At 40.0% G+C, this 19,324-nt stretch overlaps 1 protein-coding gene across 1 annotated transcript in view; it reads left to right on the plus strand.

The window, feature by feature from the left end:
- Positions 1-19,324, plus strand: part of AGBL3 (AGBL carboxypeptidase 3) — a 180,883-nt gene that overhangs the window by 157,391 nt on the left and 4,168 nt on the right. Inside the window, exons 14-19 of the mRNA XM_089680809.1 lie at positions 6,807-6,860; positions 8,519-8,573; positions 14,724-14,900; positions 15,689-15,725; positions 15,832-16,004; positions 17,569-17,794. Coding sequence (XP_089536935.1) covers positions 6,807-6,860; positions 8,519-8,573; positions 14,724-14,900; positions 15,689-15,725; positions 15,832-16,004; positions 17,569-17,794 — 722 coding nt within the window. The remainder of the gene's footprint in view (positions 1-6,806; positions 6,861-8,518; positions 8,574-14,723; positions 14,901-15,688; positions 15,726-15,831; positions 16,005-17,568; positions 17,795-19,324) is intronic.

Raw genomic sequence — 19,324 nt, forward strand, 5'->3', positions numbered from 1 at the left:
GACGATTCCTCCATCCAGCTCGCTTTTGTGGATGGAGGAATCTGTTCAGTTTTTGTTTTTAACAGCCTGCTGGCTGATTCATGTATAGCAAGCCTAACAAGACCTTAGCTGTGCCTATTGAGGATGTCCCTGTTTTCTAGGAATCTATGAATAAGAGGTTAGAAGCTTTCTTCTTGGCATGGTTTCATTAGGCTGGTCCTTTTATGCAGCCTGTCATCGCGACCATGTATGTCTGTCAGACCTTATCTGTCTGGCCAAAAACATGGCTTTGGACCCTGGGTCCATTCTAACCAATCCATCTGTCCTCCACCAATTGGAACACTTGCCCATAGCCTCATGCTACTGTGTGGATGGGTTTACCAGATACAATTTGTTCTCAAATGCAAATAAAGGAGGCTCTTCCTGAATATTTGTCAATCTTCTTTTTGGTGACTCCTTGGACACTTAAATCAAGGAATTCATGGGAGATAAGCATACCATGTTACCCCAGAAGAAGAAAGCAAAAGCCCCTGCAGATATACCTTTGGTTCGTAAGATGAAGGAGAGTGCCTTTTTGGTTTACTGGACAAAGTTTCTATTCCTCTGTTCCTTATAAATCACACCTTATTGCTTCTGGATCCCGTGTCTTGTATTGTACTCAAAGAAACTGATTTTTTAGGCAAGTACAAAATCCTATTTTATTACCTGTCATTCCTGCCAAGTAGACCCTTTTACCCATTATCATTAAAGCAGTATTAATCCCAAAAGCAAATATTTATTTTGCAGCTTACTAAGACTTAGATGTGGTGGGACTGGTTTTCTTTTTAAGGTTTCTTTCTTTCTTATTTTCACCTGGTAATCTAACCAGTAAGTCTGTTGTTTTTCAACAGGACTGCAAATGTAGCAGTTAGAGGGATAAGACAAACCATTTACCACTGACAAGGGTACTTACAATAGTCAGCTTTTATTTATTCATGTAAAATCTTTATCCTAAAAGAGAAAAAACTGTTTCTGTAACTGCTAGTGTAACTGCAGTGTGAGCTAGAGTTTGGCTTCAATTTGTTAGTGTATCTAAATTTGCTAGGACATCTAACACTCCCTGCTCACTGCCATACCAGCATCCTGATCACTGCCATAACCCATACCTGTGGCCTGATTACCAGCATATGCCATACCAGCACCCTGATCACCGCCATACCCCATACTAGCATCCTGATCACTGCCATAACCCATACCTGTGGCCTGATTACCAGCATATGCCATACCAGCACCCTGATCACCGCCATACCCCATACTAGCATCCTGATCACTGCATACGCCATACCATTATCCTGATCACCAACAAGCCCCATACCAGCATCCTGATCATCGCCATACCCCATACCATTATCCTGATCACCAACAAACCTCATACCAGCATCCTGATCACCGCATATGTCATACCAGCATCCTGATCATCACCATACCCCATACCAGCGTTCTGATCACTTCCATATCCCACACCAGCAGCCTGATCACTGCCATTCCCCATACCAACATCCTGATCACCTCATATGCCATACCAGAGTCCTGGTCACTGCCATATCCCATACCAACGTTCTGATCATCGCCATACCAGAGTCCTGATCACTGCCATACCCCACACCAGTATCCTGATCACTCCATATACCATACCAGCGTCCTGATCACCACCATACCAGTGTCCTGATCACTGCCATATCTCATGCTAATGTCCTGATCCCTGCCATACCCCATAACAGTGTCCTGATCACTGCTATACATCATACCAGCATCCAGCACTTTAGGGTTTCAACTGATCAGTATTCAAATATATATCCCATAGCTTGTAGACTCTAACACAGACTAAATAATATACACTGTTTTGGGTTGTTTTACCCCAAAAATGTAGCATAATACATTTTGACCTAAATTTATGAAGAAAAATTTTATACGAAAAACTAAGCAAAAAAATTTTTTTTTAAAACTTTATGTAGCAAAAAATAAAAAACCCAGTGGTGATGAAATACCACCAAACGAAGGCTCTATCTGTCTCAGAAAATGATAAAAATTTCATATGGGTATAATATTCCATGACTGAGTAATTGTCACTGAAAATGTGATAGTGCTGAAAGCTGAAAAATAGCCTGGACTGGAAGGGGTGAAAGTGTCCGAACTTGAAGTGATTAATACTGTTTTAGCAGGCCAGTCTATTCAGCAAAGATTTCAGTTACAAAGTATGGTACAAACCATATAACACTAAAATTATACAACCATAAAATTTATATTGTTGTAACTGCTTAAAAAGCCTTAGCTGGAGTTGGGCTATAAATTGTTTTACCCATTATAAGCTACAAGTACAGTTCAGCTCTTTGTACAGTTCCTTCACACCAAACCATACATTTATTGAGCTGGCTGTGTGCCCAGGGGCACAGTCATTCTGGAACTAAAAAAGGTCTTACCCAAATTGTTGCCACAAGGCTGAAAATGCATAACTTTTTTAAATGTCTTTGAATTTTGTAGTATTAACAGTACCATTCATTGGAAACACCTATGTGGAGGGTGGTCCGTATATACTTTTCATCATGTAGTATAAATTGTTAGTGTTCCTATATACTGTACAGTACATAACCCAGTTATTTACACCTAGGAGTGAAGTAACTCCCTCCCACTCTCCTTATCCTTGTATGAACTTAGCATGATGATATAGCTGATAAAAGAATCAAAATGAGATGTTCTCTTATCTCATAGACTCAGGCAAGGATCAACAGACACCCTCCAAAAGATAAAAGTATGAACGTTCTTAGTCCTAAAATGCACCTATTTACACTTCTAGCTTGGACACACGTGGCACACATTTAAAAATGGGGGGAACAGGAGCTAGATTAGTTTATGGAAAAATGAAACAAGAAATCTGTTACAACTCTAGTTCAGTGCTCATTTACTGTTCTACAGTTTTCGAGAATCAGACCCAAGAAGTCTTAAAGGTTCAGTCTGCCAACTAACTTTTTTTTTGTATATTTGTAAGGTGAGCCGGATGGGTTGAGTAAGCCCCTGGCTTTCTATATGTCTTGAATTCTTCAGAAGTGAGATCTGCCTGCTATAATCCCTGAGTCTGCTCCTAAAAAAATATTAAAAATCCAACAGAGATGGTGGAAGCCCCTCATAATGAATAGATCTCATCAATACAGTCCCTGAGAGATAGAAACAACTGTCATAAATTCTCCAGCATCTACCTAACGTTGAAATATCAGTTTTGGCTGTACTGAACCTTTAGGCCTCGTTTACACCTTATGTGCAGAAAAACTGTTGGAAACTGATGCGCAGATTTCACTTGCAGAGATATCAGTTTTTATGCGTGTTCCAATGAGTTTTATACACGTTGCAGATTCCTGAGAAAGAATTTGCATATGATACTAGTGTTGTGGTGTGAACAGGGCACATAGAGAACAATTGATTTTGTTGTGCCCTTGCAGAATGCGTGCAGAAAAACTGATCTGTCTGCACCATGGTGTGAATGATCCCTTAGACTCACACAAACCAATATTTGTAATGCACATTACTACAACTCACAATATTGTGCTGTATGTATGCATGCAGTCCATTGTCCTTTATTCTTAACAGAGCACACATATACACTGACCGGCCACTTATTAGGTACACCTTACTAGTACCAGGTTGGACCCTCTTTTGCCTTCTGGAACTTCCTTAATTCTTCATGGCATAGATTCAACAAGGTGTTGGAAACATTCCTCGGAGATTTTGGTCCATATTGACATGAGTTACTGTTGCCTTTCTATCATCTCGAACCAGTCTGCCCATTCTCCTCTGACCTCTGACATCAGCAGGGCTCTTTTGTCCACACAACTGCCGGTCACTGGATATTTTTTTTTGGCCATTCTCTGTAAACCCTAGAGATGGTTGTGCATGAAAATCCCAGTAGATCAGCAGTTTTTGAAATACTCAGACCAGCCCGTCTGGCACCAACAACCATGCCTTGTTCATAGTCACGTAAATCCCCTTTCTTACCCATTCTGATGCTCGGCTTGAACTTCAACATGTCATCCTCACCACGTCTAGATGCCTAACTGCATTGAGTTGCAGGCATGTGATTGGCTGGCTGATTAGCAATTTGTGTTGCCAAACAATTGAACAGGTGTACCTAATAAAGTGGCCAGTGAGTGTATAGTATAAACAAATGCATTAGCAACATCGAATAACACTACACACAGATGCATATGCTATAAGGCTGCATTCATACTTGAACGTTTTGTAGCTTGAAGCTCCAGAAATGCTCAAACTTAAAAAAAATCATTTATTCTCTATATTACCAGTACGTGTGATCAGATGTGAACAGGCACCCTAAAGAACAATTGATTTTTTAGGGTTGAGCTTTTTTGGAGCTTCAAGCTTCAAGCTACAAAACGCTCATGTAAATGCAGCCTAAGTGTCCTGCTGCACTGTATTTCCAAAACTAACGCAATATGATACTTCATACATTCAAAGTGAACAGGATTCCTTAGGGTCAGTTCACACCATAGAAATATAGTCCAGATGCATTCCAGATGCATTTCTGCATGCGTGTTTTTGGTGCGCTCCATTGTGTTTTTATGCGTTTTTGATGCATTCTGGTACGTTTTTAATGCGTTCTAATTCATTTCCCCCCCCTCTTTTCCTTCCATTTAAATAGGGACATGTGCGTTCCAGTGGTTTTTTGGTGTGTTTTGGTGCATTCCGGTGCATTTTTGATGTGTTTTCCCACGTTCCAGTACAGTTTTGTGCATGAAAAATGCCACCTGTTCTACATTTTTTTCTGCAACCGGAATGCACTGGAACTGCAAGCACTGATGTGAACTATTACATTGACAACCATATAACCTACTTTCTGTGCATTTAGGATGCAGAAAAAAGCACACTGGAACGCATGTAGTGTGAACTGGCTCTTAAAGTAACTTTTGCTTTTTACAAATATTTTGTCTTTACAAGGTCTTCATTCTTCTGTCTTCACAAGCTCCATGTGCTGAAATAGCTTCCTTATCTGGCACTTCTAGATGTGTCAGTTTTCTGGTCTCCCACTGTGCTCTGTGGATCCTTCCTCTGACCAATACATCACTATTGTGTCCCATAGTAACATAGTGTGATATAGAAGTTGAAAGGAGGAACCACACCTTCAGAGGAGAACCAGGTATGCTAAAGATTTTCAGTCACAAAAGCCTGTGAAAACAGCAAGGCTCAGCAGCATGGGTGGCAAGGGATGTAATTATTAAGCATGTTTCTTATATTTTTCATATAGTCACTACAACACGGTATTTGTCAACTCATGAAAATTCATGCATTAATACAACCATATTTTACAATTCTGTGAGTTTGTTGTCTTTGTAGCTTATTTCAGTGCAGTATCTGTCTCTGTGCTCTACCACACTATTGTTTACTTAAAGTGGAAGTTTACCCATAACAACTTGATAAACATAATGTTCTTTAGCAAGGAACATACATTCCACATTAATAATTATGTTACCAAAATTAGTGTGTGCTCCAGCATTGTTCCAGTTTCTTCTTGCTGCCACCATTTTACTGAAGCCCAGAGCCCCTGAGCAGAAGTAACTCTTTAGGCTGTTAGAAGATCAGCCTCTACATTTTTGGCAAAGTGCCAAAAAAGAGAGACCAACTGAGTATATGCACAGTGGGGTGAGACAGTGTATTACTGGATTTTAAACAGTATAGGCACTTATGTATAATGTTATACACACAGCTATACCTGCAAAAGGGGCTAGTATGAAGTAATCTTATAGGATTTAATTTTCTGACTAAAGTTTCACTTTAATAAAAAGAAGGTCATGGATTGGATCTACTTACATCTGCCCTACTTGTGTGACGGCTCTATATCTAAAGTATTCACCTTTGGGAACATATTACATGTTCATTTGTTTTTAGCGAGGAACATGTAACATGTTCCAGCTCCTACAGTTTTCCCCCCCAAACATGCAAAAAAAAGTGCTTTTTTTTTTTTTAAAGGAGAACGCATCCTTTAAAGTGAACCTGTGCCTATGCTATGCTCTATGCAGTATTTACATTTTCTGAACAAGCAGTTTGAAGGACGTACTCTTCCACCTCTGTGGAGCTGTAGGCATTATGGAGAAATTCATCTCTAAGATTCACAACAGAAACACTGAATCCTTTCTATGAATAGCAGAATCTTGTGTTTCTAAGCTGTTAGAAACCAACTGAAAGCAACATTTGGGGTCTGTGTACTGATCTTCGAGGATCTTTAATAATACTTTTTCGCACAGTAAAAGCAGCAAGATAGGTTAGGAATGATTTGCTTAAAGCTCCTTATTAGCAATTTTGTAGATGCATTCATTTCCTTAATCTTAGCACAGATGCACTTTACATCTCTACCTCAAAACCACAAACCGTATTTTGTTTTTTTCAGTCACATGACATCTCAGAGCTGCAAAGGAAGTTGTTGCTTAAAGACTCCACTCTTCCGGGATCTATAATTCCAGGTCATTAGCTAATAAATTCCCAGCGTGGATCACTGACCGTGGGTCATGCTTCAATTGATTGGTGTAGTATGTCCAGTTATGGCCACCAGTTCAACATGTCTTATTTGTACTTGTTGGGGAGCATCCCCCCAGTCAATATTTTCACCCCTATTCCATGTGTATTCACGGTTTGAATCAACCCAATATAAATGTAGGTGGCCAATCCCCTTAATATCACAATACTCTGCAAATGATAGGAACATCCAGTCACAGCCAGCAATACCTACATGTGTGCATATAAATGGACAGCTCATCAGAGATTATTTTAATTATGTCTTTACAAAGGTGTCTGTTATCTACCTGGTGTTCAACGCCAATGGAGAAGTCATTAGCACCAAGGTGAGCATTGCCAACAGTTTTATGTCTTAAAATGTCACTAACAGTTTAGGCTGCAGTAATGTATCTGAAATTTACTTTGCTAGGATGTTCAGAACGTCTTTCTGGATAGGCAGACTTGTTTTTCTCAAAGTGTCAAAATTTAGTGAAAAGGAACAGAGAAATTTGCCAGAGCAGTTTCATATTTATACGACTGCCAAAACTGATACTTCCAATAAAATAATAAAAAAATTTCAAATTGGATCTTGTAAGAAGCACAGAAGAGCCTTCTTACAAGGGAAGAGACAGGTGATCTGTAAGGTGTTGGTGGAGGACAGAGTTTTCTCCCATAAGATAGGGCAAAGTGCTGGGGGTTTGCTCCCTTGGTGGAAAATGAAGTCAAAACTGTACACCAGGTAACCTAGGATCAGCAATGACAACACAACAGTGATAAGACAGATGTCACTATGAATTTTTAACAATAGATTGTATATCACCAGAAGAATAGAAAAATCTAGTGGATCTGAACTAAAAAAATAAAGGTGTGTGAGGTCATAGGAAATAATAAAATGAGAAAATATACCTTTTTGTCTAGAATTCTTCCTAAAAAATAGTGCACTTCCTTGTATGTGAGGGTGCCCGGGCACATTTATTCCTACAGCCTCATACCTGTATGTCTGCAGTGTGAGTTCTAAGGCACTGCTGCCTCTGACTGGTAGAGATTTGAAGTGAGATTTGCAGATGTCACTACTGTGAAGCTCTTTTTTTTCTCCTTGCTGGAGATTCTGACTTGAGGAAGGAACGCCCTGTCCCTACCAAGATGGCCACCTCCACACAGAAACACCGTGCAGAACAAGGCATTGTGGAACATGATCATCTGAGGAAAGACCACAGGCACTGGCTTTTTTGGGGCACAGTTTCCAGAGTTTAGTTTACCCTGACTTTATAGTAAAGTCAACAGTAGAAGCAGTGTTCAGTGTTTCCTGACCTCTCAGACAGTGACTACATCTACTTTAAATGAAAGTGCATGTATAGACAAAACTTTTTTTTTAATTTTGGATATAAAAGAGAAGACATAAAACCCTTGCCAATTTATTGTTTGCTGTTCGTGTATCATTGGGGAAATTTCCCCTCAATTCCTGTCCCAATGAAGCAACAGAAAATTAAAGGGATTCTCTCAAAGTGAGGTGAATTCCCCTCTTAGACATTTGTCCCAGGAATAGGTGTCCCTAATGTGGGATATCCCATCTCCTCTTGTTACAGGGACAACAATAACATTTTGGATTTCCTATTACTTTATTCCTCATTAACTACGGATAACAGTACAAATAGATGGATCTCCCCAATGGAGACACAGACGGCATTAAAAACGTGACAGAGGGTCTAACCCTTCCTCGCGTAATCCAAGACTTAAAAGCAAGGTGAAGCATTAGGAAGAGCGGGTAACTTGATATCGGTGTTAAAGTCTTTATTGGCTACATGGTAGTGACATTAAAAAGGAGCTTACGCATTTCGGCAAGTAGTCTTAATCATGCTATGATTAAGGCTACTTGCCAAAATGTGTAAGCTCTTTTTTAAGGTCCCTTTTTAATCTCACTACCATGTACTTCATAATTTACATAATGTGTGCTGTCTTATGTATTGCCTTGTATTATATAATCTGTTCTTTTAAATTCATCCAGTCTCATTCTTATGGCAATGGACAGAAAGCAATCGAGTTTACAAGTCATTTGAAAGGTGAGTAGTGGTATTTTAAAAAAAACCTGAGAAATAAGAGGATTGACTTTGCTAAGATCTTTTTGAAAATGCTAGTTGCCTTGTTATTATGCTGTCTTTTTCATTTCACTGCTTTCTATGTCACTGATGTCCTCTGCAGAGGAAACATTAATATACACTATATTGCCAAAAGTATTGGGGCTCCTGCCTTTACACACACAAGAACTTTAATGACATGTCAGTCTTAGTCTGTAGGGTTCAATATTGAGTTGGCCCACCCTTTGCAGCTATAGCAGCTTCAACTCTTCTGGGAAGGCTGTCCACAAGGTTTAGGGATGTGTCTATGGGAATGTTTGACCATTCTTCCAGAAGCGCATGTGTGAGGTCAGGCACTGATGTGGCCTGGTTCGCAGTCTCCACTCTAATTCATCTCAAAGGTGTTTTATGGGGTCAAGGTCAGGACTCTGTGCAGGCCAGACAAGTTCCTACACCCCAAACTCGCTCATCCATGTCTTTAGGGACCTTGCTTTGTGCACTGGTGCGCAGTCATGTTGGAACGGAAAGGGGCCATTTCCAAACTAATCCCACAAAGCTGGAAGCACGAAAATGTCCAAAATATCTTGGTATGCTGATGTCTTAAGAGTTTCCTTCACTGGAACTAAAGGGCCAAGCCCAACCCCTGAAAAACAACCCCACACCATAATCCCCCCTCCACCAAACTTTACACTTGGCACAATGCAGTCAGTCAAGTATCGTTTTCCTGGCAACCGCCAAACCAAGACACGTCCGTCGAATTGCCAGACAGAGAAATGTGATTTGTCACTCCAGAGAACACGTCTCCACTGCTCTAGAGTCCAATGACAGCGTGCTTTACACCACTGCATCCGATGCTTTGCATTGCACTTGGTGATGTAAGGATTGGATGCAGCTGCTCGGCCATGGAAACCCATTCCATGAAGCTCTCTACGCAGTGTTATTTTGCTAATCTGAAGGCCACACAAAGTTTAGAGGTCATTAGCTATTGACTCTGCAGACAGTTGGTGACTTCTGCGCACTGCGCGCTTCAGCATGCGCTAACCCCGTTCTGTCATTTTACGTGGCCTACCACTCCGTGGCTGAGTTGCTGTTGTTCCCAGTTGCTTCCACTTTGTTATAATACCACTAACAGTTGACCATGGAATATTTAATAGCAAGCACATTTCATGGATGGACTTATTGCATAGGCGACAACCTATCACGGTACCACTCTTGAATTCACTGAGCTCCTGAGAGCGACCCATTCTTTCGCAAATGTTTGTAGAAGCAGTCTGCGTGCCTAGGTGCTTGATTTTATACACCTGTGGCCATGGAGGTGGAACACCTGAATCCAATGATTTGGAGGGCTGATCCAATTTGTTTGGCAATATAGTGTACATTCCCCCTTGGACAGCTAGCACCTGAGACTACACAGCTACTAGATGTCAGAATTATCTCTTGCTGACAGCTCTGGACCCCTTGAATGATCGGAAACCAATCAGTATGGTTCCCAAACGTGTTCACTATGTAAATAAAGTTTTTGCGCTCAATAATTTCCCAAAGTCTCTCTTAACAGTCTATTCTTAGACTATAATGATCTTCTTTAACTTTCTAAAACAATGATGGTATCAGTCTCTTTAAGCTAAAGTAATTCACCTAGTAAATCACCTACTTTTTAAAGTAATTCACCTGGTAAATCATCTCTTCCTTTTTCCTTCCTCTGTTCTGTCTGTGGCTCCACACACTTCAATTTGCTCCAAACCCAAAACCAAAAAGTGTGTGTATATATATATATATATATATATATATATATATATATATTAGGCGTTAAGAGCTGTGCCACAATTTAATCACTACATGATAATCCAAAACGATCCAAATTCATTTGTATATACTCTTGCCCTCACTGAAAAATTAATTGCCACAATATTTCCATATACAGTTAGTTCCATATATATTTGGACACAGGCACAGTTTTATTTTTAGTTTTTTTTAGCTATTTACCAAAACATATTCAAGCTGTAGCTATGGATATGGGCTGAAACCTGCACACTCTCAGGTTTAATTTGAGGGTATGTACGTACAAATTGGAGGAAGGGTTTAGGAATTACAGCTCTTAAAAGTAGCCATCCCCCTTTTTCAAGGGACCATAAGTAATTGGACAATTGAATCAAAAGCTGTTTCATGGCCAGATGTGGTCTACTCCTTCGTTATTTAATTGTCAATTAAGCAGGTAAAAGGTCTGGAGTTCATTCTAAGTGTGGTATTTACATTTGGAATCTATTGCTGTGAACCTACATCATGCGATCAAAGGAGCTGTCCATGCAAGTGAAATAGGCCATTGTAAGGCTTCAAAAACTAAACAAATCCATCAGTGATATAGCAGCAACATTAGGAGTGGTCAAATCAACAATTTGGTATATTCTGAGGAAAGAAGAATGCACTGGTGAGCTCAGCAACATAAAAAGGCATGGATCCTCTTTGTGGTAAGAAAATTCCATTCACAACATCCAGACAAGTGAAGGACACTCTCCAGGAGGTGGGTATATCATTTTCAAAGTCTACAATCAAGAGAAGACTTCAGGAGAGTAAAATACAGAGGGTTCACCACAAGGTGCAAACCATTCATAAGCCTGAAGAATAGAAAAGCCAGATTAGACTTTGCCAAAAAAAATCAAAAAAAGCCAGACCAGTTCTGGAAAAGCATTTTTTGGATGGATAAAACTAAGTTTAATCTGTACCAGAATGATGGGCAGATAAAAGTATGGAGAAAGCTTGGAACAGCTCATGATTCAAAGCATACAACATTATCTGTAAAACATGGTGGAGGCAGTGTGATGGCATGGGCATGCATGGCTTCCGGTGGCACTGGGTCTTTGGTGTTTATTGATGATGTGACAGAAGCAGCCGGATGAATTCTGCAGTGTTTCGAGATATACTGTCAGCCCAGATTCAGCCAAATACAGCAAAGTTGATTGGGCGGTGCTTTGCAGTACAGATGGACAATGATCCAAAACACACTGCAAAAGCAACCCAGGAGCTTTTGAAGGAAAAGAAGTGGAATATTCTGCAATGGCCAAGTCAATCATCTCAACCCAATGGAGCATGCATTTCGCTTGCTGAAGGTAAAACTAAAAGCAGAAAGACCCACAAACAAAGAACAACTGAAGACAGCTGCAGTTAGAGCCTGGCAAAGCATCAGAAAGAAGGAAACCCAGTCTTTGGTAATGTCCATGGGTTCCAGACTACAGTCATTGCCAGTAAAGGATTCTCAACAAAATATTAACAATGAACATTTTATTTATGATTATATTCAATTGTCCAAGTATATTTGAACCTCTAAAAATGGAGGATTTTGAAAATATTTATTTTGAAAATCCAATATAAGATTACTTGAAAAATCTCCTTTCATGTGATCTCTGCCTATCTGGTGGCCATCTCTTTCAACAACTTTTACTTGAATCCTTGCATGCTATGCAGCTTCTCCTCTCCTCTTTACATTCAATTTCTAACAACTACATACCCCATGGTACCTTGCTGCTTGCAGGCAGTGATCCCTTTATTGACTCCTCCTCCTGAAACTCTGTAGTTCAGAAGGCAGGCTCCGTGAAATGTGTGGCATAGTGGTGCCTATTCACAGGACATAGTGAATGCGTTTCACAGAATTCAAGAAAGAAAATGTGTTGGAATGTTCACAAAGTAAGTTTTCAAACTTTACGATTGTTCAGTTTAATGGTAGTAGGCTAGCCACTTGCCCTCCTGAGGATTTACCCCCCTTCCTGACCAGGCCATATTATGCGTTATGGTGCTGCGTTACTTTAACTGAAAATTGTGCGGTCAAGCAACGGTGCACCGAAATGAAATTTATGTCCTTTTTTTCCCACGAATTTAGCTTTCTTTCAGTAGTATTTGATTGCCTGTGCATTTTTAATTTTTTCCTCTATTAAAAAAAAAAAGACCAACAATTTTGAAAAAAAAAACAATATTTTTGACTTTTTGCTATTAAACATGTCCAGTAAAAAAATTTAAAAAATCTAATTTCGTTATAAATTTAGGCCAAAATGTATTCTGCTACATATCTTTGCCAAAAAAAATCCCAATGCATGTAAATTAATTGGTTTACGTGAAAGTTATAGCGGTTACAAAAGGCGGTATAGATACTGGGGTTTTTTTTATATTATTATTTTTACTAGTAATGGCGGCGATCAGCGACTTATAGCTGGACTTCGGCAGGCATTCTGACACTGGGGGGAACTGACTTGGTGTCATTGACATCCCCAGTCACACCAATACAGTGATCAGTGCTAAAAAAAAAACACTGACACTGTACTAATGACACTGGGCAAGAAGGGGTTAACTTGAGGGGCGATCAAATGGTTAACTGTGCGCTGTTTCACTGTAAAATGTGTCAGTGTGCTTCACTGTAAGCACACTGCTCTGCATGGCTGTGCTGTGCACAGCCATCCAAAGCAGTGTGCACAAGCTGACAGGGAGGAGAACTGTTTTGTTTCCAAACAGTTCTTCTCCCCGTTGGTGATGCTCGGCAATCACTGGCCGCTGGCGAGTAATCACCAGCCGCGAATGGCGGCGTGGATAGGGCGCGTGCGCGCCCCCCTTCCTGGAAATACAAAAACACGTATATATACGTGACTTTGCGCACCTGTATATCTGCTATAAGGCAGTCGGAAAGCGGCTAGAAATACTTTTAATTTATTGTAGTAATGAATATCCAAAGTGTGACATTAGATACAGTTTAGCCAACACATGATGACACTGCTAGCTTTGTCCTGGGCACCTAGGCTTAAATGAACCCTAAAGCTGCCTCCTAACCTGTGCAAATGAAATTTTTCTTCAGTAGTCTTTCCTAATTGTTTAAAGCTGCAGCCTTACATTCAGTCTTGCACAGTTGTACAGTAAAATTACTTGCTCTGATTTCACTGCACATTGTGAGCTTCTCACAATGTGCTTTACAAGCTGCACAAAAACAGATAGAACCCACCACATTTTCAAACAGGAAGATGCCCAGCATCATTTAGCCCTTTCCTCCCTAGCCTTACTGTCCTTAGTCTGCCCCTTCAATTAACTCCTCCTAAGAGCCAGCCCACTGCTTGCATCAGGGCTGAGGGTTCTTGAGAGGAGTAATTAGTCAGGTTGCTGTGATGTTTTCAAGAAGCTATGCACAACACTCTGCTGATCCCTCCCACTAGTCAAAATCTGCCTGCATTGCATGGAGAGACACAGAGACCCAGTGATGACATCACTGATTTTACATTTTGTAATGAAAATAGAAAGGATTTATTTAAAAATGTAACTAGTGAGGGGGTGGGAGAAACAATGAAAGGCAACATTTAGCCAGATTAACGTGTTACTAAACCCAGGACCCTGCATCCACAATATCTGGTCTCCCACAGTACACAGAACATGAAAGTGCAATTATTTTAGTAAATATAAACTGCTAAATAACTTTTCCCATCAGCAGTTAGAGCAGTCTTGTGATTTCTATCAGTGTTCAGCAGAGCACTAGTTAAAGCTTGTAGGAGGAGTTTTCACTCTCCTCTCACTGTCCTATCAGCAGTTAGAGCATTCTTGTGGCTTCTATCTGTGTCCAGCCCAGCACTAGCTAAAGCTTGTAGGAGGGGTATTTTTTCTATTCTAGGAGGATGGAAAACCCCTGATCTCTATCTGGACAGTGCTGATTGGCCCTGTGCTGATCACATGCACTCTTCCAAGAAAAACCTCTCCAGCAATATACACCAAACTGAGCATGTTCATGCCTATGGTTCAGTCTGGAGATAAATGGTGGTCGCTTGAAAAAGGGGAGGAACAAAGATGAAAGGATCAAACAGCCTTTTTACACAATGCATAGGATTAATCCCTTAGGTTCCACAATGAGTATAACAAGCATGCTTTACTGCATATACAGACTGATTTTACTGTTGTGGGTTTAGTAACACTTTAAACTTCACCTTTAAAGGATTGATTGGATAACATTGTAATAAACTGAAAATAAAAATTAAGTTCTGAAGCTGGTTCAGAAAAGATAGATTGAGATATTTTTTCTTTCTGGTAGAAACTTATCAGTATAAGTAGCATATTGTGCTAATTCTAAAGTGTTTTGAGCTTATTGTTTCCTAATTATATGATTTGTGTTGTCAGGATTCCACTGGAATAGGCCTCTCCCATTACTTAAAAGCCTTGTTTCCCAAAGACTTCCTTTAAATGGTGTCCTGGAGCCAAACTGTTACTACATCATCCCTACAGAATTCAGTGACACTCCCGTATCTAATAGTTCATGCCATGGCTATGAGTCGGGAGACGGAGTGCACAAGTCAGGTGGGTATGTTGACAGTCTGTGGTATGGGAAGAAGAATCTTAAAGCAACAGACAATTATTTTATTATTTATTACAGGTACTTATATAGCGCCGTCAATTTACGCAGCACTTTACATATATATATTGTACATTCACATCAGTCCCTAACCAGGGGCGGACTGACCATTTGGAGGGCCCAGGGTCAGTAGGGTGCCCCATGAGATGCCCCTGGTACCTTTTTCATAGGCTTTTTTGAGTTTGGGCAAGGACACAGGGGCCCCATGATCCCCTATTGCCCGGGGGCCCCATGCGTTGTCAGTCCGCCCCTGTCCCTAATCCTCAAGGAGTGTACAATTTCAGGTCTCTAACTTACATTCATATACTGTATACACACACTAGAGACAATTTAGACAGGATCCAATTAACCTACCAGCATGTCTTTGGAGTTGAAATAATATTTCAGAATGTTTCTACAAGAATGTTTCTACAAATTTAGTGTTTCTCTACTGGAGCCCAGACACCAGTACAACCTGACAGGAGTTATAACCTAGTTTTTGACTTGTACGTATACTATATCCCATTGAGCTTCACTAACAGATCTGGAGCAGGAAAGATAGTTGTTGCTCCAAATGACCAGTCAGATGCATGAATTCATTCTTGAACTAAAGTTGACAATGATAATCTGGTTGGTTGCTTTGGAAAGTCTGTCCCCTTTCATTTCCACATGTCTTTTCTGCAAAATTGGCCATTTCTTCTGTGAACTGGAGTTAAATGCTTTTGATGACATTGTAGTTTTATTGTATTTATAGTGAAAGGTCCGTCGTACAGTGATGGAAAGATTTCCAGGTAAGAGATACATTCAGTACATTTCTTGCTTGGTGGATTTCTAAGAACCTGAATCAAGCATACTTGTTCTCTTGCTCAATATTGATCTATTTTCTTTCTTGATTAGCTCTGAAAGCCTGTGGGCCAGAGACTCACCCCTGGAAAGGGATATTGCAAGCTCTGTGTTGGCACCAGCAGTTGTAAGGCATGATCTATCTCCACTACCTGTGAGAATAAGCGGATCTGCTCCACCTCTAGAACCTAATGATATGGAAGTTCTGAACAATTTGTATGGATCTGGTAAGAAAACTGTCATTACTACAAGTCAAAACACAGTAGAGCCTTCCTAAAGTTGAACTCCGGGAAGATTAGAAGACACAAATGAATGAAACAGCAGAGGGATAGTGCCTAATTTGCCCCAATGCCATTATAAAATGGCACCCAGACTTAGCAATACCCCACTTCCTGTCAGTACAGAGGCTTGATCACAGCAGGTGCAACTCTGTCCAGCCTCTCCCTTCTGATATCTGCCACCAATAGATCACTATTAGAAGTTAGATGCAGGGGAGGTCTGGATCAGGTCAGAAAGACATGAAAAAGTGTAAGTGTGCCCTTAAAAACGTTTTACAAAAATTGAAATTTCTTGACCATACAGTAAAGGACACAGACATATTCTTAGACAACTGGGTTATATGTTGCCCTGTACTGTACTCCCAAGAAACAAATTGTACAGGTAAGTAAAAAATGTTTTTATTCCCTCCCAAAATGAGTTTCCAGGCCACAACAATGACATTGGATCATCTGGGTGATGTTTGCGCTAAATGCGCAAGCATTAAATGCTCAGTAAAAGCAATTTGAGTACATTTTTTAGCGATTGCAAACCTGTGAAAAAGTTGTTAAGTTGTCATCAAAGTTGTGTTCCCATCAACCCAACTTACCTTATTGCTATGCAAACGGTTCCTCCCCCCCACCTCGCGGGATTCAATGCACTGTAACTGAAAAGGGAATAAAGCTCTCCTAAAGTAAACTGCATATGTACACATTAAGCTTTACCATTCAGCAACGTTATATAAAAGTCACACTATTGTGATATCATTTTAATCAGCAGACTATATTTTGGGTTAAATTTATGGGGTATGCAATGTATGGAAATGTTGCTTTGAGAAAAATTACAGGAAACCACTATTTTTTTTCTAATTGTTTACTGTTTATTTCCAATAAATAGAAAGCAAATAAAAATAAATATATGTAAATCTGCTACCCAAATAGAGCCCTATCTGTTTGGAAAAAAATTATGCATGATACGTTAGGGTACACTACAAAACATAAAAGATATAATCAGGAGAATTACCAAAGCTTTCTGCACCTTTATAATTTTGCAGGAAACATCAACAAAGCCTACCTATCTATGCCATCCACATCAGTTACTTTTTCAGAGTGAGATAGAAAATGGAATGGGTTCAGCGCCTAAAAACCAAGGGCATCACTGCAGTTTGCAAAATAAAAAAAACTGTCACAGATCCCCATCAGAGTAGATTTGAACTGTCTGCAGGTATCCGAGCACATAGTTTATATGCCTCTCTCTGCTTGTACAGTTAGCACACCACATGTGCAGAGTCTGCATACAGGCAGGAAAAGTTCCTGTACCAGGCCCTATGATTTCTAATGGTAGCCCTGCCTGTAACTGCATCTTTTGCTCCACAGCACACCACATCTAGTTACCTGAGCACAGTATTTTTGGGTATAGCGAACCTTTAAATTTTCCTCACTAAGAACCGTTGACAGCCATAATATGAATCAAGATTCATTTATCTGATTTCTTCGCATTTTCTTTTCATAGCTGTCACTAATCTAATTGTCTCAGTAACAGCTCAAGGGAATTATGTGCGGTGGAGGCAGAAGGACACATCTTCAGCACTTTTGGATAGAGAACATTGTGCAGGGAGCTGCAAAGAAAAGAAAGGGACAGCGAGTATGAGACACGTGAAAGGAGAAATCGCTCTTCCAGCTGTGACAAACTCCTCAGAAGCCAAGGCCATTGGAACAGATGAAGATACATTTCTGCATCCCACCACTGCCACAAAGATTCGGTAACTTTTTCTTTAAACCATTTAATGTAACATAATTGAGCTAATTCACATTATGGTTATACAAAGAGATACAGTTCTAGCACCCTGACCTGAAAAAGCATGAAGCTGAACAGCTTTTTAAAGAGTCTAATTTATTTAAGGTCTTTATCACACAGCTGGTTACATGCAGCCACCGGATTCTTGCAGCTGGAATGACCAGGGCATGCGATTCGGGACAGAAGTCTAAACCTGGACGCAGCTGACTGCATCCAGCTCAGATATCCATCCATCACTTCAGCTACCCACTATGTGTGTGGCTACATGTGATTACCAGCGGCCGCTGTCAGTGCTGCTAACCGCATGCCCCAGTCATTCCAGCTGCACAAATGTGCTGATTCTTGTGGCTGCAATCCGGTGGCCACTTGTAATCGGTTTTGTGAATGTGGCCTTAGTGCTGGCTTATTGTAAATTATTAATTTTGATGTTCACAGTTTAAGTGCTTACTTTATATTTGTGTAACTGTATTAAAGCTCAAGTGTGATCTGCTTATGTTTTGCCTTCCTGCATACCTAGTGCTTATGTTTTGCCTTCCTACATACCTAGTGCTTATATTTTGTCTTCCTACATACCTAGTGCTTATATTTTGTCTTCCTACATACCTAGTGCTTCTATTTTGTCTTCCTACATACCTAGTGTTTATGTTTTGCCTTCCTGCATACCTAGTGCTTATATTTTGTCTTCCTGCATACCTAGTGCTTATATTTTGTCTTCCTGCATACCTAGTGCTTCTATTTTGTCTTCCTACATACCTAGTGCTTCTATTTTGTCTTCCTACATACCTAGTGTTTATATTTTGCCATCCTACATACCTAGTGCTTATATTTTGTCTTCCTACATACCTAGTGCTTATATTTTGCCTGCCTACATACCCAATGTTAGACGTACTGACATCAGCACTAGGTTTATGTGCCTCTCTATGCAATGCAATCAGACCATGACCAGAGGGTGGCTGTACATAGTTTTCTAAAAACACAAAGCTATGGTAACACCCACATATGATTTTGAACCTCCATGATTAAAAGAATTGAATTCCAGGGAATGAAAATGGCTAGATGACGCTGGAAGTCCTTCAGCCAGGAAATGAGGTGGGCTCCGGAGCTTCTAATGCACATTAGGATAAGCAAAAGCCATAATAAAAAAAACATCTGGCTGCAAAACTACAATGCCTTGAAAAAAGTATTCATACCCCTTGAAAATTTCCACATTTTGTCATGTTACAACCAAAATCGCAAATGTATTTTATAGGGATTTTGTGTGATAGACCAACACAAAGTGGCACATAATTGTGAAGTGGAAGGAAAATAATAAATGGTTTTCAAAATTTTTTACAAATAAAAAATCTGAAAAGTGTGGTGTGCATTTTTATTCATGTCCCCTTTACTTTAATACCCCTACCTAAAATCTAGTGAAGCCAATTGCCTTCGGAAGTCACTTAATTAGTAAATATGGGCAACACAGTGGCTAAATGGTTAGCACTTCCGCCTGGCAGTA

This window comes from Staurois parvus, unplaced genomic scaffold, assembly GCF_062004578.1.
Source record: "Staurois parvus isolate SC_StPar_1 unplaced genomic scaffold, SC_StPar_1.0 ptg000249l, whole genome shotgun sequence".
NCBI classification, from domain to species: domain Eukaryota; kingdom Metazoa; phylum Chordata; class Amphibia; order Anura; family Ranidae; genus Staurois; species Staurois parvus.